Source organism: Benincasa hispida, chromosome 9 (assembly GCF_009727055.1).
Source record: "Benincasa hispida cultivar B227 chromosome 9, ASM972705v1, whole genome shotgun sequence".
NCBI lineage: Eukaryota > Viridiplantae > Streptophyta > Magnoliopsida > Cucurbitales > Cucurbitaceae > Benincasa > Benincasa hispida.
In genome coordinates this window covers 37934359-37960628 of record NC_052357.1, presented here as the reverse complement: position 1 = coordinate 37960628, position 26270 = coordinate 37934359, and the positions used below count along the sequence as shown (strand labels likewise).

General features: G+C 33.0%; 1 protein-coding gene across 1 annotated transcript; it reads right to left on the bottom strand.

Annotated features, from left to right (window-relative positions):
• Nucleotides 1-674: 674 nt before the first annotated feature.
• Nucleotides 675-5812, bottom strand: LOC120085012 (abscisic acid 8'-hydroxylase 3-like). Its single transcript, XM_039040829.1, has 9 exons — nucleotides 5604-5812; nucleotides 3639-3957; nucleotides 3397-3549; nucleotides 2440-2703; nucleotides 2212-2295; nucleotides 2033-2111; nucleotides 1449-1555; nucleotides 993-1111; nucleotides 675-768 (listed from the first exon to the last, which is right to left on the bottom strand). The coding sequence occupies exons 1-9, from the start codon at nucleotides 5810-5812 to the stop codon at nucleotides 675-677; spliced, it is 1428 nt and encodes a 475-aa protein (XP_038896757.1).
• Nucleotides 5813-26270: the final 20458 nt, after the last annotated feature.

Below are 26270 nucleotides of genomic sequence, written 5' to 3'. Positions count from 1 at the left end.
CCAAGTAGTATAAGTAGTTTGTCCAGTGAATTATAAATATTATTTTATTGATGGAGAGAGGTTTATGATGCACATTCTTTTGGTCTTTCAGTAATTTTACGTATTATACAATTTTAGGGAGATATTAACCGTTAAACACTGAAAAATTATTATTTTTTCCTTAAAGTGTCTCTCTCAAACCAACTTATTTTATAAACTCATTTTTTCAAAGGCTATTTTAAGTGGTTGCCAAACACTTCAACATTTTCCAAAATAATTTTTATTTTTCAAAATTAAACACATGAAAAGTTAAATCAAATATACCTTTAGTATATGTTGCTATCTATCTTATATATCATAGACTCGTGTAGTTAATATGTAACACATCACTTGCAACATTGAATTATAATGATTATATCAAATATATAGACATATGTATGGAATTGTGAATGTGTTTGACTAAACTTGGGAGTTCTATGCCTAGGTTTTAAATTTCAAATGTGACAACAACATTAAAACACACACACTCACAATCAAGTGCTAAAGCATTTCATCACTCCATATGAAATATACAAATAAGTGGTAGAGAATTCTTATATATATATAGACAGAGAGACATTCCCTTTTTTCTTCTAGCCTATTCTCTCATTGCTTATTCTTGAACTTCAGATTTCAAACAGCAGAGAAAGAAGATCTCACAGTGGTTCCACTTTAATTGGATACTTGTTCTTAGGCATCCTCACTAGAGTTGGCTGCACTGAATCATTCCCCTCCTCCAAAGATATCCATCTGTTCATTATTAGTCAAAATCATACATAAAATTACAAAAAATTTTGGTAATCCTGTCTCTATTTACTCCCTAAACTTTAAGACGAGAAGATGAAAAATTACTCGTATTAATAAGGGCACACCCTATCTATTTGATTCAATATTTATGTTAATCTCTGCATTTTAAAAAACCAAATCCATTTTTATGCATGAATTATGAAATTCAAAGATGGTAGAAAGTTGACCTGTACTTGCAGACAAGGTGATGGATGAACACTGAAATTTCCAGCTTTGCCAAGTTGATTCCAGGACACATTCTTGGTCCACTCCCAAATCCAAGAAAGCTGAAAGGCTTCAATGGTGCCTGCAGATCAGTTCAGTTCAGTTCAATTCAATTCAAAGTTATATATTCACTCATCAACTCAGCTGATGTCATTAAGAACTCAAACACACACGCACAGTTCCTTCCCATTCTGTTTTCGGATCAATTTACACGCAACTCGACTAATATCACGAGACCATCTACCTGACTCTATAACATATTTGATGTCAAAAAAACTAGTAGAATATTATATCTTAGGTAGGTGGTCTAACCACCATGGATTGAATCTTTTCCCTTTTAGCCCCTTCATCAAATTCATACCCTTTATTTATGAATAGGCCAATCAATAATGGTTAAGTTCCTTCTGATTAATAAATACCTCAAATCTTGATGGATCAAACTTTTGGGGTTCAGGAAAAACTCTAGCATCATGGTGAATTGAAACAACATCCAAGTTTACTGACCACCCTTTCTTGATCTTGTATCCTGCAATGCATAGATCCCAATAATTAGAATGCACAGGTCGTATTTCGTAATCATTTCTATTTTTTTTAGGTCTTTGAAAATTATACTTATTTCCTCTTAAGTTCTTATGATATTTTGCATCTTTCTTAAGTTCAAGAGTTGAATGAATTCTTATTCAAAGTCAAACTACTTTCCTTTTTAAGTTTTCAAATTAGAGGCAAAATGAATATTATTAGGCTTAATTTGAAAAACTAAAAACTAAATAAGACTTTAGTTATTCACTTCTTTTCACTTTCAAACTCAGTTACTGATCTTATTAGCATGTCTTCGTGCGGTGAATAATAGAGGACAGAGGATTTTTTAAATATTTTATGCGTATTTATAAAAGATATCAAAAATATCGATTAATCTTTAATATCGATGTCAAACCTTTGGATTTACGGTTTTATAATTTAATCTGAAAAGAAAAATCTTGGTGACTTTTCAATAGAGACATACCACCAATTTCAAAGTCCAAAGCAGCTTTTCTTGAATACCATGGTAGAATTGTTGCTATCCTCAGAGTTTCACTGAGTACCTGAACTTCATTTACAACCCCCAAAGGAGTTCGTTTCTCTTTTATCAGTAATTTTTGGTATTGAAGTTCATATTTACCATTCAATTAATTTTAAACATACTTTGGCAGTGTAAGGCAAGTTGTTAACATCAGCCCATGTGAGATTTTCTCCCTTTCTCTTTTCTTGAATTTGTTGGTGTTCAATCTGCAAATTGAAAATTAGTTCATTTCCCCTTAAGATTAGAAAATACAAACAAATAAAAGCAAGTAGATACTCTTTGTAAGATTAATTTTTTAAAAATAGAAAACTAAAAACAAAATCTGTTGTGAATAAGGAAGATGTTTTTACTCTCAGTTTTTCCAACACATTAGGATTTTCTCCGAGAAATTTGATCAGCCATGTGAGAGCTGCAGTTGTTGTATCATGGCCAGCAATCAGCAGAGTTAGTATATTGTCCTTCAATTGTGCATCAGTGAGTTTCTCTTCATCACTGTCTCCTCCTGCTTTGTTGTGTTTGATTATCAGTGAATCCAAGAAATCCTGTCGGCAAATTTCTCCGCTCCGTCGCTTTGCAATGATCAAATCTAACATCTCGAACATTCGTTTCCGTGCCTGAACACAGCTCGAAAATATACTCAAAAGATTCAAATTCTATAACCAACTTTCACATCTTTTGCATATGAATAATGAAATTGTCATTATGAATATGTATATTATAATCTATCAACTTCAGCTTTTAAGTTCTGGATTTTGTGATGATTTAACATGATACGAGGGCATCTGATTTTATGGTAGAATTTTCTCTAATTACTATTGATAGTCCCTTGTAGGATAGTACTAGTTTTCTAGTCTATAAAGTGTAAAGGAAGATGCTAAGATTATACATATATAATCTTTTAGCTTCAAACTATTGAGTTTCTTATTCACTCTACAACGATGTAATGAAAATTCAAGGGATGTTTGGGTCCCTGATTTCTTTTGGATGGAGCGAGGTAATATAGCTCACTCAATATTTGAGTCTCCCATTATAATAGTTGAAGTTTTCAATTATTATAAACACACTTAGTTATGGTAAAACTATTTGAAAATCTTCATTATCTACGGTGTTTAATATTTTGTACCATATTCTCTCCTCGTTTGTAACCCATATTAAAATAGTCTATTCTCCAAACACAAATTATTCTAACCAAAACTAAAATAGTTTTCACCCAAACACAAACTATATAACTCACAAGGCACAAACTATAATAACCACTTACTAGAATAACCAACTCAACATCCCAAACAACCGCTCAATGTTATTACCTTCATACCACGATAGAAAGCAGTTCCTGGGATGTTAAGAGGCAAAGACGAAAAACAAGAAGAGATTATCTTGAAATTGTCTCTAAACTTCTCTTGCTCCTCTCCTTCAGGCTCCAAGCTCATGATCATGTTGCCAATAACTTTAAGAGTGAACTACAAAAACAAAAAACTTATTATGTGATGTCATGTCATATCATCACCCAAACCTTCTAATGTGATCATTTTGAAGTGAGGAACTAAACTGTGGAAGCTTCATCAAGAACAAAAATCTTTCTTCCAGACCATTCATCTAGAGTTTCAATGGCCAAATTGTTTATGAACTGAAAGTATTTCCTTAAGCCATCAACTGAGAGCGGTTCTCCAATCAGCCGCCGCAGCCTCTTGTGGGCTTCACCATTGGTCTGAAGCAAGCTGCCTTGGCCTAGGACTTGCTTGCCGGTGTAGAACAGGTTTAAGCTCACCATACCATCCTTCCCTGTCAGTAAAATCTTGGCGGCATCGCTTCCCGTCATGAACACCATCAGTCTCCCTAGCACACTGGTCTTGAAAACCTTTCCAAACCTATGGACATGTTTGAGTATGATTTTAGAATAAGTGCAAAAGAGTACTTTGATCATAAACATTAAGGCCATGTTTAAGAGTCCTCATTTGGAAATGATATGAGAAAAAAAGTACTTCTAAGAATATAGAACCAAACATCAAAATAACTTTCTAGTATTTTTACTTGGTGTTCAATGTTAAAATTCCTATAGCAAAGTACTTATTATAAAAGCACTCTCGATCCGTAACAAATTCTTTTGATGCTTAGTTCTATACTACTAAAATTTCTTCTGATTGTTTTATATGGTCAATTTCTCGAGTAAAAAATAGTACTCTACAACTACACTTCATATTGCCCTTTAAACTACCATCTAACATTTTTTTTTTCCTAAGCACTTCATACTACCTTCAAACATAACTTTAACTGAGTAGCCAAAAGCACTCCCAAGCAGAACTTCTTCACCCCCCTGTTGGTTGATATTCGAACGTATCTGGACCAATTATGCACACCTCGATGAATTTTACGAGACAACTTGTCTGATCTTACAACATTTGGATGCTAAGAAAACTTGTAGAAGTTCATGCCAACTCTTTTCGGGAGAATATCACTCAAATTTTGGTTGGTCCTCTTTTGGCCAATAGTTCTCATATTTTATGGTCCAATGCAAATAGTGCTCTCTTGTCTGAGATTCGGTTTGAACATAATCAGAGAGTTTTTCATGATAGGTCTCTTCCTTGGTTTACTCATCTGGATTCAGCTCTTCTTCTTGCCTATTCTTGGTGTTCTCTCTCTAAGGCCTCTCCCGTTGTTCAATTCAAAATATTAGTTTGAATTGGGAGTGCTTTTATTGTTTTCTCTGTTTAATCATGTTTTATCTCTTGATGTATTTTCTTATAAATCATGATTCCTGTATTTTGGACATTAGACTCTTTTCATTTTATCGATGAGAGGTCATGCTTCCTTTAAAAAAAATATTGTAGGATATTAAATTCTAGATAGGTGGCCAAATAGAGCTTAAGAATCAAAATCCAAACCAGTCTAAGAGTGTGTTTGGAATGCATTTGGTAAAACGGATTTAAATTAAATCTGTTAGAATCACTTTTAAAAGCACATTCATTTTACGTTGACTTTAAAAGTAGTATCCTTCTAGCTTTTAGATTCTCCTATAATTGGTAGAAAATTTTAATTAATATTTAGTTTTCAATTTTATACTTTAGAAAAAAGATTTATTTTATATATTATCTATTTCTCATCTAATTAATCAAATCTATTTTCTATTTTTTTAAAAACAAGTATATCATATTCATTTTTTAAATAAAGTTATTTTCCTTAATATTTAAAAATTAATTTATAACAAACAAATTTATCATACTAAACAATTATTTAAAATTTCAAATTACAAAACAAATAAAAAAAAAGTTGATTATAAGTCTATTTTAGTTACTATATCTAAAATAAGACGTTTTTGTATTTATTTATCAAACACTCTAACTTAATTTAAAATTTATTGAACATTATTTTACTTTTTTTCAGAGTATTTTTTTCTAAAAGCATAGTTATTAGTAATTATTTTGAAAATGACAGCAATCTCAAAAGGAGTCTAAGAAACTCGAGCTTTCCGTAGACAAATAATTGAAGAAGAATAAGAAGATGAGAAGTTTGGTACCTCTTCTGCCTCTTGATCATGAAACTGCAAATACCAGCAGGGCTACCAAACTCTGATATAAAAGAAAAGCTTTCACCAACAATAGGCCAACCCAAATTCCCAGGAATCTCCTCCATTGCCTTTGGCCAACCCCATGAACGAACAACCAAAAAAGCTGATAACACAAACAAGAACACAGGAACCACCAGCAGAAGAAAATTAAGAGCCATATTGTAATTTTACACTAAGAATCTCTCTCTATCTACATTCAGTTTGGCTCATAATATAATCTCCTGTTACCATTTAAAACAGCATAGAATGACTTTGTAAATGACGTTAAAGCTTTAGCTTTTGATGTGACGTGAATAAAACTTTGCTACCGATGAAAACTTGTACTCATTCATATAACACAACAAAAACTTGTTTCAGCTTTGGATTATAATTAATGGTTATTGTTATTATATATTATGATTTGGAGGAAGGTTGTATCCAATGATGTTTTGATTTACTTGGTGGCTGCCGATTTAAGAATCTTGTCCTCACAATGAGGGGCCAAAACAGAACTAGATGCCAAATTTGTAGGGTGGATTCAGCCGACTTTGGTTTTCGTGGCTTCATTAGGAGATATATAGCACAAAACTACAAGCATTTCTTGGTGATATGGAAGATGCAATATTGGTTTGACATTGGAAAGACATGATTTTTGGGTGCGGAAGTTCTTGATGATGTTGGCTTTTTGGTTCTTGATTTCAAATTAATTAATTTTAATCAATTAACTAATGTTTTGATGGTAACAAACCTAATTTTGTTTACTAATAATTTTATTATTTTGAATAGCTCATAAGATAGAATTCGGAACAACAATTCCGACACCTTTTGAATCACCTAAATCGGAGTTCAATTGAAGAAGAAACAACAAAAAGAAACTTAACCGAAAAATACCAAAGTGGTGATGTGGTAGCCAAATCATCAAACCGAGCCAATTGAAGAGTACCACTTGAAGTTATGGGTGAGTGACACACTAGACCTTAAATTTTTAATCACTGGATTTTGGTTTTTCATTGAAGGTATTAATGGAAAAATCCATATTTCCGTTTTGTGTTTTTCCAAACTTTTATGTCTCGAATCTGATCCACTTTTATGCCTCCACATAAAGTTCAAGTACTCATGTAATAGTCAAGGGTATTTTAGGTTTATTGGATTTCTAATAAGCAATATATATATTCAATAATAACTTATTGAATTTTTAGAATAAGTTTTATTGTTTACAAACCACGAGTTTTAGGACATAAAACCCAACACTTAGGAGAAGGACGATTGTCTAAACATCTTTCATAGAGATTCCATAATCTCTTTGGCAGTAGTTATATCCTCATGTTTCTTCGCCAAAACATCAGATATGTTGGCGAGGATATAGGCACGGGTTTTGTCATTTGCCCTGATCCATCTATCGTACGCATCCCGAACAGTTCGGTTTGTGTTAGAGCTTGGAATGGGAGGACAATCCTCTATTAAGACGAACCCTAAATCATCTATCAGTATTTAAGTTTGATTTCCAAGTTGCATAATTATCCCCAATCAGTTTTTCAGATGCCAACAATTGTACTAGTGAACTTGTCATTCTGGAAAAATATAAATAAAATTTATAAGTGAATTTCTTTTAAACCCAATCAAGTTTTAACAAAGTAATAATATACCCAAGATTATTTTTGCAACGATACTACAGCAAAACATTCTTGACTAAATACTCTCTCCAGAATAACTCATATTTCGATAATCACTTAGCTACCGTTTTTTTTTCTAGAAATTACTAACTGATCTTTAGTAAGTCTGTTAGTGTAACTTTATGTTTTTAGACCTCAGAAGTTCGATCCTAATGATGCTCCCGAAGTTGGAAAGTCAAAGTTGAAACTGACTTTAGAAATCCTATCAATTTATGGAGTTTGAGTTGTTCTGAATCTTATGTTAAAACCCACTGAGGGGATAATCGTCGTTAAACGACTAGTGAGGTCGACTTAAAGACGACAAGTAGACGCAACATAGGAATCTCACAGTTCAAACCAACAGAAGAAACCGTACGATATGTTGACACATATCCTTCACCTACTTACTATGAACTACTTCCCCTATTCACTTTGGTCTTGATCTATGATGAACACTTTCTGAATGGAGGTCACTCCCAGGGTGACACAAAGTGCCACATGAATTTCGATTGTGAACTCTTAGGGACATGAGAGCTATAAATAATCATATCATATATGTTTATTAATCTCCCACCGAAGTGTTCTAACATTTCATATACATTACTTGATTTTTACTGAAGTGTTCTAATACCATATCATATATGTTATTAAACTTCGGGGTATACATTTCTTAGGTTTGTTTTGGCTAATTAAACAACCTAATTCTAGGTGTTTATCCAAGTATAACGTTTATAATTGAATTTAACTTACGATGTCTAGGTGATAAACTAGTTTTAAAACCTCACATTGTTCACGGTTACTTATAAAACCGATTAACAACCCTCAATAATTCATCCATAATCCCCAGGTAGGAGGTGTTCCATAGACCGTCAATTTAAATACCTTCAGCCTTCGATAGAATTATATACCGGTTGAGTTTGTAACCTAAGTTTTACAAATTTAACGACCTATTTTAACTATTAAAATGAGTGGTTAACTTACGTGAGCGTGCAGCTGTTATTTGTTATGAATTTTAAATGTCTAACCCAATTTTATAACATCTTACAAAATTTTAGACATGCTAAACATCCACAACATACATAAAAAACATTCAATATTTAATACAACATTTATATTAAAGAAAAGAAACCCTAAACATGCTTACTATATATTATAACACTTTATAACATACTTTCAATGCATGTCACATGCTTCCTATGGTGGGATTTTAAATCTACATGACATATTGTATGCACATAAAAGATTTATTTAATTATAACATACATCACATGCATAAATAATTAAACACATACTGATATGGTTTTAGTTTTAGCATAAACAAGCAAACAAAGACCTAATTATTACAAAAACAGCATGAAACAACTCCAAACCGCTTCCGGACCATTTGAACCTCGCCAAACCAAACCCAAAGAGCTTAAACTAGACTTGGACTATCTAAACCAGACTAGCCAAAACACTTTTGAAGCGGAACCAGATCAAGATTGAAGAAAACCGGTCAATCCTCGATCTTCTCGCTCAGTCAACGGGTCAAACTCGTCAAACCAGTTCAAAATCTCGCTGCTCGTTGAAATCTCGCTCCAACTCGATCTCTCGCTAAAAATCGGTTCAAGAATCTTGCTCAAACTTGATCTCTCGCTCGAAATTTCATTAGAATCTCGCTTGAACTAGAAATCTCGCTCAAACTCAATTCAAAATCTTGCTTGAACTTGAAATCTCGCACAAAAATTCCATCAGAATCTCGCTTAAAACGAAATCTTGCTCGAAACTTGATCAAATTTCGCTGCTTGATCACCAAATCTCATTGGAATTATGAGCAGCATTGCAAAGCTCAAGGGCAGCGTCACAATGCTACCTGGGCAGAAGCTCACGATTTGAAATCTACAGCTTGGCCTTTTTCACTTTTATCTTCAATTACATCTTAATTTCAACTCTAATGACTCCAAATAAATTACAGACTCTTGAGTATACATATAAGCTCATTAAACAAGAGCCAATTAAAAATTTAATCAAGGAATCAAAGAGAATGTAAATGCCAAAACTCATAAACAAATTTAATCAAGGAATCAAAGAGAATTTAAATGCCAAAACTCAAAAAACCATATCAGTGCACCATTTTCATATATCTCATGAAAAAACATCCACCAACCTAAAATTAAACCAAATTGAATGCTTAAATGATGCTCTGATACAAATTATAGGAGTATATCAACATGTAATGGAAGAAATAAGAATCAATAAGCATTCTAATTCATCAATTTTGGCTGTGAATAAAGCATGCTCACACAATAATAAGAGGGTTTCAAGTAATACCTTTTGTAGAACCCCTTTAATCTCGAATTCAGCTGCAAATCTTCTCCAAATCTCGTTATAAACCACCTCAAGATCTTTTTTACTATTCTTTTGGAGCTTTAGATTGAGTTGTGGGACTCAAAATAAGCTTGAATGAAGGGAATTTGGAGAAAAACACATTGTTGCACCCACTTGAAGAACACCTTCTTCAACTCGAATTTTTCAACAAAAACTCAACTGATGCATGCTTCATTTCCACTTCAATCTTCTCTATTTATTGCAGGATTATCATACAATGGAGAAGGCTACATGAGGTGCAGCTCATGCTTGGAGAATTGAAGCAAAATTTAAGTGGGTTTAGTGTGAGCTACTTGAAGGTATTAATGGAAAAATCCATATTTCCATTTTGTGTTTTTCCAAACTTTTCCAATTTTACAAAATGATTTCAAAAATCAATTTGATTTTAAAATTGAAAACATTATTAATGTTACAAAATTAATTTCATAAATTAATTTTCTAATAAAATTAATAATAAATAAATAATTAAACAATTTAATTAATTCTAATTAATTTAATATCAAATATTAAATTTAATATTACACAAATTCCACCTTCATGAATTTAATATTTAAATCATTTTAAATATTAATTAAATTCTCCAATTTTCGTTTAATTCCAAAATTAAACACATAATTATATCTCATATAATATACTAATTCGCTTGATTCTAATTTGAACGTTTCAAACTAACTTCTCACGCTACTCTAAAGCTAATCATTTACGGGCTAGTAAGGGACCTTGTGGACCTATGGCTCCAACGATTCAGAATTAAATTGGCAAAACTCTTTTACACCGAATTAATCCCCATTCGTTAACTAATGGGTCACTCCACTAAAGTCCATAGTTGCACTCCCGTCACTGTAGATATATTATGCCCACTCGATATAATCATGATTAGTAAGTTAACCCTTCACAGGTTGTTCATAATAACGGCTGGGTCAAATGTCTGTTTTACCCCCGAGATTACCTCTTGTTCCGTAAGTCCCACTGATCCTCTAATGAATAATTGGTTTGTGATCCGATCAACAAACCGAGTCCCTCTCGGGGCAATGAGAGGGTGGGGCCCTTTGTTCAAGACCCGGAGTCAGCACTTAAGTGAACAACTTCTCTACTATTCCTATAAGCGGGTATGAGCGAATTTCATCTTGCACCCTATGTTCTTCTGGGTATCTTACCCCTGAAATGGAGGTTTATTGAGTTGGCATTGTTAAGCCAACCCCCACCTATGAAAATCTAAGGATAATCCTAAACAAACAGAAGTTCATAGTTAGCTCAGGATTAAGGTCAAGTTACCTAGGTCATCGCTTTGAAATAGTCAGTCTTAAACAATAAATAGCGTTATAAAATAAGAATGACTTATTTCGTGGTCCAATCTTGTACAAACCAATTGTATAGGATGCCCCCATTCCTCATGTCATAATATGTACGAATTAGGATCAGATCGTCTGTAGCACTTTACAACTTTTTGTAACAACTACAGAGTGGGCTGCATCCAATAGTGTTACAAGAATAAAGCACCCAACCTCATTCATATACTATAGATCATTTTGACTATTTACTCGAACCTGATCCACTTTTATGTCTCCACATAAAGTTCAAGTACTCATGTAATAGTCATGGGTCTTTTAGTTTATTGGACTTCTAAAATGAAATAAGAAATTCATATATTCAATAACAATTCATTGAATTTTCAGAATAAGTTTAATTATTTACAAACCACGAGTTTTAGGACATAAAACCCAACATATTTATTTATTTATTTATTTCAAATTGAAATCCACTTTTCATCCACTCTTATAATTCATCTTCTCCAAAATCTCTCCAATTTTTTACAACTATATAATCTTAAAAAATTACAAAAGGCCATTGTTGTTACTCTTTCTTTAAGCTCTCAATTTTTTTTTCTTTTCATATTGTTGTCACTCTTTCTTTAAGCTCTCAATTTTCTTTCTTTTCATCTTCTTCTTTTATTGTATTGTGAGTGTTAAATACTGTGAGCTCAATTCATATACCCACTCTGTTTAGATAGTTTTATTGTGTGATTTAAAGCTTCAAAACATTGTAACGGTTGATCCTATCCCATGAAAAGGATCGGGTTTGCTCTTAAACCTGATAAAGAAGCAAAGTAGCGATTCGACTCTTATCTGTGGAAAGAGTCAAAGGAGATTTTTAATTGAAATCCCAATAGGCACTTGAGAAAGTGAATGTAGATCGAGTTTGGCCGAACCATTACAAAAATCATGGTGTATTCTTCTCTAACTTTTTTTCTAATTATTTTTTCGTTTAATTTTAATTGCATGTTTTTGTTGGTTGAGATTGATTGAGTATATTTTTTTACATAATTCTTATCAACCTTGCTATTTAACATACTAGAGTTTTTATTAATTTAATTTAAAAATTATCTAATTAGTTTAACTTATTGAGCTCTTTTAGGAAAAAAAATTAATTAAACCCTATTCACCCCTCTAAGGTTGTCATACCGGTCTAACAGAGTGAGGTTGCTCTCTTGAAATTTATGGTTTCATTTGGTTTGTAATTCGAAAAATTTGTTTTTGAAAACAAAGAATTAGTAGAAAACAAAAACAAATTCTTCTTTTTTACAATATTTCGAAACAAATTTGGTTCCAAATTAAAAATTTGAAATTTGAACTCAAAGTTCAATATTTTTGTTTGGTTGTGAATTTGAAAATACGAGAGAAGATTAATTTGTGTTTGGTAAAATTAATTATTCTAGATAATTAAAAATGATAATTTAATTATTTTGTTCTTATAATTAATTTTTATTGTTAACAAGGGAAAGAAAAATAGTGGACAGAGATTACATGATGGAGAAAAGTTTATTGTTTTGTTGAAATACAAGTGATAAAATGTGTAAGAGAATAAAAAATTATTTATGAGAAAATAATATAAATAATTTCCATCAAGATAAAGTAAAAAAAAAACAATCTTTTATCGAAAAGGAAGATCTTACAAATTTGTTTAAATAATGTTCATAAGATATTGCACCATTTAAATTAGTGGTATATTCATATTCCTTCATATATTCAAGGATAAAATTTTTTCACTAAAAATTGATTAGAGATATAATTGGTAGATAGAATCAGGCTTCTCGACTCTGAAGAATAAATTTATAATTTGTGTAGTCTAACATAAATATGTTTAGTATATTTTATATCCATAATTTTGAAAACAAAGAAAACAACAATTTATTGTTTTTGAAAAGGAAAATTATTTTAAATGACAAAATTGCTAAAAATATTTATACATAATAGCAAAATATCACAGTTTGTCAGTGATAGACCACGATAGACAGCGGTAGACTACTATTTGTAACTATCACGCTGTTTATCGCAGTCTATCACAGATAGAATGTGATATTTTACTATCATTTGTAAATATTTTGGTTCATTTTTCAATATTTGAAAACAGCCTATTTTGAAAATGTGCTATTTTAAGCGTTGTTTTTTAAAATCGTTTTTGAAAATAAATATATCAAACATGTTTTAATTGTTTTCCTTGTATTGTTTTTTTTAAAACATAAAAATAAAAATGAACCACGAACCAAACGAGGCCTAATTTTCTTGATAAACTTTATTGTTAGAGCATTATGGTAAACCTAATAACAAATAAAATTGTTGAAGGTCAATTTACTTCCAAACCTCTTTATTTTGATGGCTCAGATTATGCATATTGGAAAACTAGAATGAAAATTCACTACAAGAAAAAGACAATCTCTCGAAGCTGAAAACCACTATCGGGAGTTCAATCGTCGGAAGATATTCTATCTCCCGATGCTGTACAATAGCCGTCGAGAGATATAAGTAACTCCCGACGATGTTAACACATTGTCGGGTGTTCTAGTTAAATATGATTGAACTCTGATGGATGAATTAAACCGTCGAGAGTTGTGCATAACTCCGAACGATCATTGTAAGGCACCAGGAAATACACGTGGGCATTGAGTTTAATATGGCCTATCTCCTGATGCAGATTGTTCGTAATCGAGAGATACATTTCACATCACATTAAACTTGAATTTAAATATCTCCCGATACGGACGATTAAATCCTGGCGTCGAGAGATATGCCTAACTCCCGTCGGGTACATTAACTCGTCGAGAGTTAGGTACTAACTCCCAACAGTTACTTTATGTCTATGGGAGTTAGGTACTAACTTTCGAAGGTTACTTTATGCGTCAGGAGTAATAGCCCTAATATATCAGATCTGAAATCGGTCAGATCTGAAATGTCGTTTCTAACTTTCATCTCTTCTGCCTTTCCCCTCGATTTGCTCCGTCAACCTGAAATCTTCTGTCGTCAAACGCCCCTGCTCCGTCGAACACCTCCCCTTTGCTTCGTCGAATGCCTTCTTCAGGTAATCTCTCTCTTTCTCTTAAATTTGTTAAATCTCTCTGTTTTTCATAGATGAGATGTAGATTTTTTTTAATTTTTATGAATTGTGACTTTTGTATTTTTATGAATTATTAATTTTGTTTTGATTTTTATGAATTCACAATGGAGAGAATTGTGAATTATGATTTATATTTTTTAATTTTTAATTTTTTGAGAAAAAGATGTTGCATGTCTTGAAAGTGTTTGATGATTTAGGAATTCTATCTATGGCTTGGGAAAACTTTACTATCTAAGAGTTTGGGTCTGATTTCTAATTTCTAATTTCTTAATAGATTAATTTGCCTTATTTTTTTTCCTTATTTCTCTAAAATTTAAGTTTCTTTTTCAATTTAGTTATTATTTTCTATAAGAAATTTTGTAAGAAACAGTTCATAAAATTTTGTCCAATCATTGTATGAACTGTTTTTTTTTTAAAAAAATAAAGTTTCAACATATGTCGGATGAGGATTCCAACCTCTAAAATTTTGGTCGATAATATATGATATAATTAGTTGAGCTATGATATTGATATATAAAATTTTGATCGATAACTTATGATTTAATTAGTTGAGCTATGATACTGATTGTTTATTTGTTCCCTTGCTATTATGTTTTTCAATTGATGTTGATATACTATGTCAATAGAATATATAAAATGATATAGTGCTTGATTGTTATTAGGTCTATCTCTAATAAGAGTTTCATAATTATTGTGATAATTGTCTAAACATTAAACTTTTGTGAATCATATCCATCTCTTGAGTTTGTTTTCTATAATTTATAGTTGAGAAATACATTCATAAGTCTCTTATAATCCTATTCTTATTTCTATGAGCATATATAAGCCTCTAAAAGTTAAACACCATTCATTATCTATACAACACAGGTTCGAATTTGTTTTGTATTGCAAGTTGGGTCAGAAAAGGTTTATTTTTAAGGATGAATAAAAAATGGATAAAACTTAGAAATAAGTTGCCGGTTGAGTATAGAGAAAGAGTATCCCAAGTTTTAGAAGTGGCGAAGTTTCATGTTAATGATTCTAGACGAATAAGATGCCCATGCAAGAATTGTATGAATTCAATGTGGGAGTCATTAGAGGGTGTGGAGCGACATCTATTAACACGTGGAATATCCCCCTCATACTTTGAATAGGTATATCATGAGAGTCAGTCAACTTATCTAGAGGTTTTGAATGTCATACAACTTATTCATTATATAATGATGAAAAAACTAACATAGAGTGTAATATTGTTGAAGAAAAGGAAATGTTGAATTTTGTAAACGATCTACAAGTTTTAATTGAAAATGAAGACGCGAATGAAAAAGGGATCAGGAATGAAATGTCCTCTAATGGTCAAGAAAGAGATACCACAAACTTATTTGAGGATTTTATGGCTGAAACAGGTAATCAACTATACCCTGGTTGTTCGCAATTTTTGTCCTTTAACTTTTTAGTGAAATTGATATATATCAAAGTTATAAGTAGGTGGAGTAACAAATCATTTGACATGTTGTTAGAATTGTTAAAAGCAACGTTTCCAGCCGACACCATTATACCTGCTTCCTTTTATGAAGCTAAGTGAAAATTGTATGACTTTTTACGATTGTGTATTGTATTGGAAAGAATTTTGAAAATTTATAGCAATACCCAATTTGTGTGGTAAGTCTTGGTACAAAGTTAATGATGGCAAGGGTAAAAAAGTCTCACATAAGGTATTACATCATTTTCCATTGATACAAAGATTAAAGCGATTGTTTGCATCGAAAGAAGGTGCTTCTGACATGAGAAGGCATAAAGATAAGTGAGTTAAAACGGAGGATTTGTTATGACATCCAACTAATGCAGAGGGGTGAAAACATTTTGATTGTGAATTTCCTCATTTTTTTAGACCCCTGAAATGTTCGTTTGGAATTAGCTTCAAATGAGTTTAATCGTTTTGGAAATATGAGTACTTCGTATAGTATGTGGCCTGTGATGACAATCCCTTATAATTTGCCACATTGAAAATGCATGAAGGAGACAGACGAATTTGTTAAATTGGCTAAGAGTCAATTGTTGGTAAGTTTATAAGTTTGTTCTTTTAGATTTTCATAAACATTATATATGCTAATTATTCCTTATTTCATTTGTAACCTTATTTCGTGCTCGATTTATCCAACCAAACACTTAATAATTTTATTGAACATCAAATGCAAAACTCGTTCAAAGAATTCAACGTAAATTTACACAGACATTACAGGAAATGTAGCAACCTTCAGCAAGCATGTGCCAACCCGCCAAGCTGGCTTAAGAATAGATCAGAAGATTGACATTTTCTGTGTGACTGTTTTCAGAGTGAAGAATTTCAGGTTATAATAATTGAGGATGTCTATCATTTACTTCATTTACTATTATGAAATATCTTTTTATTTTTTTTGTTCGAATGTAGGAAATTTTGGAGATGAATAGGAAGAATAGAGAGAAATTACCGTTCGACCATATAGATAGATCGAAGTCGTTCCTACAAATTCAATCTGAGTTGTGGAAAAAACAAGGTCCAGAAGTAGGATGTGTTGACATGTTTAAAGAAACACACTTTAAATGTGACAAGTTTGTGAATCAGGTAGCTGAGGATGTACATGTAATCAATTTTGTTTTTCATTTGTAAGTTTAGTCACTCATACTTACATATTAATTAATATTTGTAGAAAAAAATGTTAGAATTATAATCTAACCACAGTCTAGAAGGTTTCCAACCATTAATAGGGGATGAAATTTGTAAGATGGTTTTGGGTAGACGACCCGGTCATGTAAAAGGTCTAGGTTGAGGCCCTAAACCTAAGTCAAGAAGGGGTAGCAGCTTATCAAGTTTGTCATTTACTCAAGGAATGGAAAGTAGGGAGGTGAAGGAATTGAAAGTCAATGTCGAACAGTCTCAATCGAAGATTAAGGTACGAAGATGTTTAAAAAATAAGAGAGGATCACACAAGACAAATGGAAGAAATGAAAAAAAAATGATTGAAGATATGATACAATCACAAAGAGAAGGGTCATCGAATTAGGTATGATTACTTCATTATCTTGTTGGCTAACATGTTGTTATCCTACAGTTATGGTAGCAAAGTAGTTATGTCTTACTAGTAGCTTTATGATAGTTAATTGTTGGCTACCCTATAGTTATGGTAGCCAAATAACTGGATTTTGATATGTTTTTTTTTGGAGTTTTTGTGTGTTTGTGGATGTTTATGAAATTTGAATTTTGTGTGGGGTGGGTTGAGATTAATTATACTTATTTTGGAATTCAACTTGGAATTTTTTGTTTGTTTGTGAAAGTTTATGAATTTTGAATGTTGTGTAGGATAGATTGAGATTAGTTATCTTTCTTTTAGAGTTCAACTTGTGGGTTTTTTGTGTTTGTGGAGGTTTAAGGTTGAGAATATGTAGTTTTGAAAGTGTGTTGATTTTCTTTATTTTGTAGGATTGTAAGATTCATCTTATGACTTTTGTTTGTTTGTGAAAGTTTATGAATTTTGAATGTTGTTTAGGATGGGTTGAGATTAGTTTTTTTGTGGAGTTTAACTTGTGGTTTTTGTGTGTTTGTGGAGGTTTAAGATTAAGAACATGTAGTATTGGAAGTTTGTTAATTTTCTTTGTTTTGTAGGATTGTAGGGTTCATCTTATGGCTTTTGTTGGTGGAAGTTAATGAATTTTGAATATTGTGTGGGATGGGTTGAGATTAGTTATCTTTCTTTTGGATTTCAACTTGTGGTTGTGTGTTTGTGGAGGTTTAAGCTTGAGAACATGTAGTCTTGTAAATGTGATGATTTTCTTTGTTTTGTAGGATTGTAGGATTCATCTTATGACTTTTGTTTATTTGTGGAAGTTTATGAATTTTGAATGTTGTGTGAGGTGGGTTGAAATTAGTTTTAAAATGAGGGGTTGAGATTTCTTCTTACATTTAATCTTCATATTATAATAATTTCTCTAATTAATGTAATTGTAGGTAAATTACTATTTTGGAGATGTTGTTTGGAGATGTCGTTTGGAGATGTCATCGTCAAAACATATTTGTTTTGTGAACCATCTTTGCCAACTTTTCTCTCTTTTGTGTAATAAAGAATACTATTGACTTTGTTTTTGTTTTTGTTTATTTGTACATGAATACGTTTTGTTCTTTATGTGTTTGATTTTCTTAATAATGTTCTAAATTTTAGGTTATTCAGATAAAAATAAAAAACATAAAAAAGGCTTGCATTACTTCCCGACGAGGGTATCGAGAGTTTTATTATCTCCCAATGGTTAGTCGATCATCAAGAGTTTGGTTTCAGAAACTGTGAATCAAGCTCTTAAACTCTCGATGCAAGTAACATCGTCTGGAGATCAGGAACTCCCGATGGATAAATACATCCGTCGGGAGGAAATAAACTCCCAACGTTGTACATGAGGCGTTGAGAGTTGTCCTCACTCCCGACAATGTGTATATGTGTTTCATTTTAGGCGGTTAACCTAAACTATGCTAGACAACTTATGTGTTGAACTAATTATACGCCAGTTGTAGTTCATCATGCACTGATCGCAATACTTTTTACAGATTGCCAAACATAAACAACCTACAAGTTTCTTAGTGTGAATCGAGGTCGAGCTCAGGGATTTGTACTGTGAATGTTTGGAAAGTACAAGCATGCAGCAAGAACTAAAATAATTCTAAGAATCAAAGATCAAGCGATTAAAGAAACTATGCGATTAAATTATCTAAACAGACAAAGAAATCTATGAGTTTAATTCTTAGAAACTTATGTAGACAACAACTTTAACGTGTGTAAGGAATGTATGGAGAAGTAGGGATTGGGGGAAAGTAAATACCATATCCATAAGTTTAGTTCCAAGGTTAATCCCAGCTCTCATCATCCGTTCATCGCACACCTCTCGATGGCCAGCCACATTTTCCATATTTCTATGACGTATGAATGATGTTGCATTGAGCATAATGTTATTTTTTATCTGTAGATACACTTCTTATTTTGCTTAGTGAGATCCACAACTACTTACCCTCTTGGGAAGTTGGTTATAGCTACTTGACTTAATGAGTGATCATGGGTAAGTATTTAAATATACACACACTGAGCAAACAGGATTAACCCTTAAAGGTTGAACTTAGCTCATAGCATTAAGCTCCCTCTTTACCCCGTTGAGATTAGTTACTCATGACGAATGAAAGAAAAGTGGAAGTAAAGAGAGAGGAGATCATGAAAGTAGACATGATGATATAAAAAACAAGAATAGATTTGTTATTTACAAAAGTGAGTTATCTCTTAGTCTCAAATGCAATACAACTATAAAAGATTAGAAGGGAGTAAGGGAAAAGGCACTTGTTAGCATTTTCTTGCTTCCAATAGGTGTAATGTCGAGACTGCTGGTGACAAAATGATGGTGTGGAGTAGAGAATACCCTCTCAAGCTCTTGCTTCTGTAAAGCTCCAATGATAAGTCAGGGTGGAGTTGGAAGTGGAAGCTCTCAGAAGTACTATCTGGTTTAATCTTTGCTTGTGGTAGAAGTCACGTGCCTAAGGATGTTCTCAGGTAAAATCTCGACTCGTCGAACCTTTTCTTTATAGTCGTCAAGGCTCTATTTATGGAGCCATGAACTGAAAACTGTTGGTATTCCCGCTTTGATTAATTATCCTCTCTAATGTGGTAGGTGAACATGTCAGCACTACAATCATAATCAACATTCTGAAGCTTTCGGCAGAAGATTCGCTGGCATGATATACCTCTTGTAGAACTTCTTCAAAGCTCGTTCTCTAGTTGCAATCTTCTCCAAATCTTGTTGCAAACCACCTCAAGATCTTCTCCTCTATTCTCTTGGTGCTCTAGATTGAGTTGTGGGACTCAAAACAAATGGGACTTCAAAGCTCCTTTATTCTCAAGGGATAAAGAAGAATTGCTCACAACAACAATCTAGTTGAAGAACCCTCTCTTTAGCACGATTTTTCTCTAAAATTCTCTCTTGATTGCATGCCTGAAATTTACTCCAAACTCTTCAATATATTGCAGATCAACATGCAAGGGAAAGAGTTGCATGAATTGCAGTTCATGCTTGGGGTAACACAAGGCAATGGTGATGGCTTTTGTGTGAGCAAGTAGAAGATGGATAATGGAAAACCAAGTTTTTCCATTTTGTGTTTTGTTTTTCTAATTTTCCAATTTTTCTCAAAATCAAAACTTTGATATTTCCAAAATCCATTTTGATTTTAAAAACTGAAAAAATAAAATTAATTTCATAAATTAATTTTTAAATAAAACTTAATGAATTTAATATCAAATATTAAATTAATTTTTAAACACATCCATCTTTATATATTTAAATATAAATTCTCCTATTCCATTTAATTCTCAAATTAAACACGTAATTATATCTCATATAATTACACATTCCCTTAATTCTAATTTGAACGTTTCAAATTAACTTATCACGCTACTCTAGAGCTAGTCCGTTACGAGCTGGTAGGGGGACCTCGCGGACCTACAGATCATAATATATATGATAGAACATATAGTTTGTAATATATTAAGTGATTAATATATATATATATGTATATATATTAAATTCAATTTTTTTAATTTGAATTTAATTTAATTAAAATTAAAGGGGAGGGAGTTATAAATCCCTCACCCATTATTTTCTCAAACTCTCTCACATAACAAACTGAAGAAAAAAAATGGAGACGAGTTCTCTCTCGTTCTTCTCTTGCTCTCTGTGTTATGCAAATGAGTGTATAGAGAAGAAAATCTCTCTCAATACTCTTCTTCCCTTCCCTTTTACCGAAATAAGTATAAGCCCACACCTTTGCACGATTCTTGTCCCTGAGAATAACAGGGAAGACCTCGTTGTGGTGTCCGATTATAATGTTCGAGAGATCGGGAGAAGACGATGCGAATTGGAGGAATGTGAAGAATTGGTTTTCAACGGGTATGTGATATCTTATCTCTTTTCTTCATTTTCACAATAATAGCATGTTTGATTTAATACTGTTTATCAATTGTTTTTGTCACTCTGAATTTTGTATGTCATATAAAACGAAATCTAGAGACCGATGCATCCAATTAGTGGGGAATTCCAATCCCTTCAAATGGGTTTTTAGAAATAAGATGGATGAAAATGGAATATTATTAGAAATAAAGCTAGACTTGTAGCTCAAAGTTATTATCAAGAAGAACGTATAGATTACGAAGTAACTTTTGCACCGGTTGCTAGATTAGAAGCTATTAGAATGTTGCTTGCTTTTACTTAAGAATTTCATTTTGTATCAAATGGATGTGAAAAGTTCCTTTTTAAATGGTTATATTGTGGTGGAATTTTGTGTAGAAGTTTTGATTTGCTTAATCTTGTTTATGAGTTGAAAAAGGCTTTTTATAGCTTAAAACAAGCCCCAAGAGCTTGGTATGATAGACTTAGTAATTTTTTATTTGACAATAATATGCTTATAGTACAAATATATGTCAATGATATTATATTTGGTTCTACTAATACATCTTTGTGTGAAGAATTTTCTAAAGTGTATGCATGGTAAGTTTGAGATGAGTATGATAGGAGAACTTAGTTTCTTCCTTAGGCTCCAAATCAAGCAACTCAAGGATGACATCTTAATAAGTCAAGAAAAAATATACAAGGGATTTGCTCAAGAGATTCAAATTCAATGAAGGTAAAATTGTAAAAACTTCTATGATATGAGCATCACCACCAAGCTTGACAAAGATGAAAAAGATAAATGTGTGGACATAAAGTCTTATCGAGGTATGATTTGATCTTTACTTTATTTTGCCATTAATAAATCTGATATCATGTTTATAGTATGTCTTTGTGTTAGATTTCAATTTTGTCCTAAGGAATCACATTTGCATGCTGTTAAAAGAATATTTAAATATTTGCTTGGAACTATTGATGTAGGCTTGTGGTATCCTAAAAATGTTAAATTTAATTTGGTTGGATATTCCGATGTAGATTTTGCCGGTAGTTTACTTGACCATAAGAGTACTAGTGAGACTTTCCAATTTCATGGTAGTTCCTTAGTATCTTGGTTTAGTAAAAAGCAAAATTTGATTGCTTTATCCACTACCGGAATGAAATATATCACGGTTGCTAGTTGTTGTGACAAATTTTTTGGATAAAGAAAATTCTTTGTGGTTTTGGATTAAAATTTGATAATATGCCCATATATTGTGATAATACTAGTGCTATTAATTTGACTAAAAATCCTATACATCATTCTAGACCTAAGCATATTGATATTAGACATCACTTTATTAGAGAGCATGTGCAAAATGGTCACATTAGTTTTGAATTTGTGAGCTCTAATAATCAATTAGCGGATACTTTTACCAAGTTCAAGAATTCTGCCTATTTGTTGTATCGGGTGTTGGCCGAAAAGTACTTCTCATAAAAGCGCTCCTTGAACTGCTCCTAGGTTGCAAGTTCACCACAGTATCAATCATCTTTTCTGCTGAACGCCTCTAGATTTTCGCGTTACCAGTCAACATGAAGACTGCACATTGAAGCTTGTGCTCTTCCGGGCACCTCATAAAACGGAATATTGTTTCAATAGATGACAACCACATCTTGGCTTTGGTGGGGTCCCCCAACGATCTATCAAAGTGGCGAGGATTATACTTCCGAAAATCCTTCAGATGTTTAGCCTCAAGAGACAGACCCTACATGTCTCTATCCTGCGGTCGGGTCTGTTGCTGTCTCTTATACACATCTAGATGTGTATAAGAGACAGCAATAGATGACAACCACATCTCTGCTTTGGTGGGGTCCCCCAACGATCGATCAAAGCGGCGAGGCTAATACTTCCGTAAATCCGTCAGATGTTTAGCCTCAAGAGACAGCCCCTTCATGTCTCTCTCCTGCGGTCGGGTATGTGGTAACCGCTCGGGTGGCACCGGTTCCTCCTGAGCCTGGGTCTGGGCAGTCTGTCCTGCCATCGTGCTAAAAATCAGCTCATGCAGCTTTCCCATTAGAGAGAATGCAACAACTTCACTAATTCTAGCTTCCATCGTCTTTTCATCAATTTGGGTCATAGGCGGATTTGGAGCCGTCGGAACAGTCTGACTACTCTCACCTTTCTCTGCTTGCATTTCCTCTCTAACTATCTTTCTTGTTCTAGGTTTAGGTGTCATGTCCTGTCATAAATTCATACGTTAGCTAGCTATTTCTGGGTCTTTCTCAGAAATCATGTATTTAAAACGCTACATCACTGTTCTCATATATGCATTAAAACTTTCATTAGTAGGACGTACCTGGCGATGATGAGGGATCCGTTACTGGGCCACAGGGACTATCTAGACTTACGTAGTAAGTCAGTCTGCAGAACCCAAAACATGGACTCTGATACCAACTGTAACGACCCGACCCCCTAGGACTTAAGTTAGGCCGTTACTAAATACATGCATGCATGGAACTCAAAACGACACTTGGTTATGGCGAAATAAATGCTAATTAAATAAGGTAAGTTCAAAAGACTTTCATTAAATTTAAATACTAAAACAATAGTAGGGTACCCATAAATCATAAAGGATAATAAATAAGTCTGAAAAGCGATTCTTAAAAGTAAGTTTTAAACATCAAAACTAAAAGTTAAGAGAAACATGAAAAGAATTCTAAATCTCATGATGCGGAAGCGTAAAAACTAGTCCCAGTAACTCGATCACGAATTCCGCTTGTCCATCGCTAGTGCATCTCTAACCTTACCCGAAACAACAACATGAGAAAGAATGAGTATAAAATACTCAGTAAGTAACCCCACTACTAGGGTCAGGCTAGACATCTATGTCCTCTAGATACTCACCTTTGGTGAAACATATACACTGCTCTAGTCTCATGGGACGTATATACACATGAAACAAGAAGGAGACTGAGTCTTATCCTACTATAATTAAGTATGCCCACTACCTTTGGTGAATTCCGAAGGAGACATAAACTGGTGAATCCCGAAGGAAACACAAACTGGTGAATCCCGGAGGAAACACAAACTGGTGAATCCCGAAGGAAACATAAAATCTAATCGACATCTAACTAATCAGTAAGGACATTTGCACAGTCTCAACATCATAATCATCACTGTACGAATCTATGACATACATATAAACCTCAACATCGTGGCTCTACAACATACATATATACCTCAATATCATGGTTCTACAACATACATGTATATCTCAACATCATCAGATCAAATACAACCATGGAAGCATATACCATCTCATACTAGCATTCAAGTGTCTATGTGCATAAATAAATAATTCGGATCTCGTAACAGAACATACTTTGATCATGTTATACTATCAATCTATCATGTTATCATTAGGCCATAACATTCATTTATCAAGCTAACATATATCTAATGCCTGGCCTGTGGGCAGTTCTAATAATAAGATTACTTACCTCAAAGTTAAGTCCAAAATTAACCCAAGCAATTAATCTCCAACAAGGTAACTCTCGAATTAATTCCCCTAGCACAAAACACAAACACTAGAATTCAATCTTTGGAGCCAAAACCAAAACATACCACATTTAATCCAACGAACCCCAATTTAACTTACCAAAGTTATGGCTTGGTCCATAATCAAATCCACAATCAAAAGTTTGATTAACCAACCCGAAACAACTTTTGCAATGCCGCACGATCCGCTTTCGATCTTAAAACTCTTCCAACACTCAAATCTATGGCCCAAACATGATGGTCGTTCATAATTTTAGCCAAAATCAACCGAGTATTCTAAAATCCCCAAAGGAAATTCTAAAAACTTTTATCTTACCTAAGGACTCCGAGAATTTGGCACAAGCAACAGTGGCGGCGACAGAAGAAATCCGACGGTTAGGCAGCGGATCCGGCGTGACGACGCAGATCTGACGGTGAGGTGAAGTGAACCTAGGCTGGATAGATCGGGCTGGATGACGGGACGGGCGGCTCAGCGGTCAGCGATGAACGGCGAGCGACAGAAAACCTTTCGATTTGGCACGACGTGGCTACCGACATCGAGACATTCGATGGCGTGGAAGAATGGCTTCGCGGCTGACGGCGGCAGAATGACGCGGCTGGAAGTAGGGCTCTGTGAAGGAAGAAGAAATTGAGGGGCGGGGAGTACCGGTGGATGCGTGAGGAAGAAAGGGAATGAGGGTTTTAAAATAATAATAATAATAATGAAAAAACTAAAAAGGAAATAAATATAATTATATTTAATTCCTTTCCTTATTCCATTTTATACTATTAAATTTCTTTCCTTTTCAAAAGAAAATTAATTCATACCATTAATTTCCAATTTAAATAATTTCTTGCCAACAATTAAATTCCCGCACTTACACTTGAAGTCCAAAATTCCAAAAATGCCCTCCAACTAATAACAATTACTGAAATTCTAAATAATAAAGTTACTGAAATTACAATATTACTAAAAAAATGTGCGGGGTGTTACATTTACTATTCTTTTCGATGATTCTAAAAGGGGAGAAGTATAAGAAAAATGTCTTATGAATGTGTTGCATGATTGTGTCTTTTCAATGTATTATTAAGGGGCAACATTAATTAAGAGGGAGAAGTTTATTCCTTTAAATGAATTTCAAGCATGATCTTTGTAGTGATATGTATACTTAATAATGAAATTACTTATTGATCACATGTGTTGCTATGATTATGTACATTTGAAGTTATTTTTCTTCTATGGTTTGTCATATAAAAAAGGGAAAGATCATCAACTTTTTGGCCATTAATATAAAATTAATTAATAAAAAATCTAATTTTGTATACTAACAATTTTATTATTTTGAATAGTCCATATGTAGAGCTTGGAACAACGATTGCGAAGCCTTTTGAATTACCCAAATCAGAGTTCAAACGAAGAAATACAACAAAAAGAAACTTAATGGAAAAATACTCGAGGTGGTGACATGGCAGCCCGATCATCAAATTTGGCTTATTGAAGAGTGGCACTTGAAGCTATGAGTAAGTGACACATGGGGCCAATTTGCAATTGGTGGATTTTGGTTTGAGCTGGTTGAACAAATAACAATCAAACCCAAAATAATAATAGGTGTAGAACAAGGATAAACATATTAAGGATATAATACAAAACTAGCGCTAGATATCACTGATAGCTATATAAGTAAATGACCAAAAAGCCTACATGCAACCCACCTTTTCACGCTTCTTCTTTTGGTTTTCTCAAATTGAAAACTTTCACTGATAGCAACTACCAATGATAGCAAC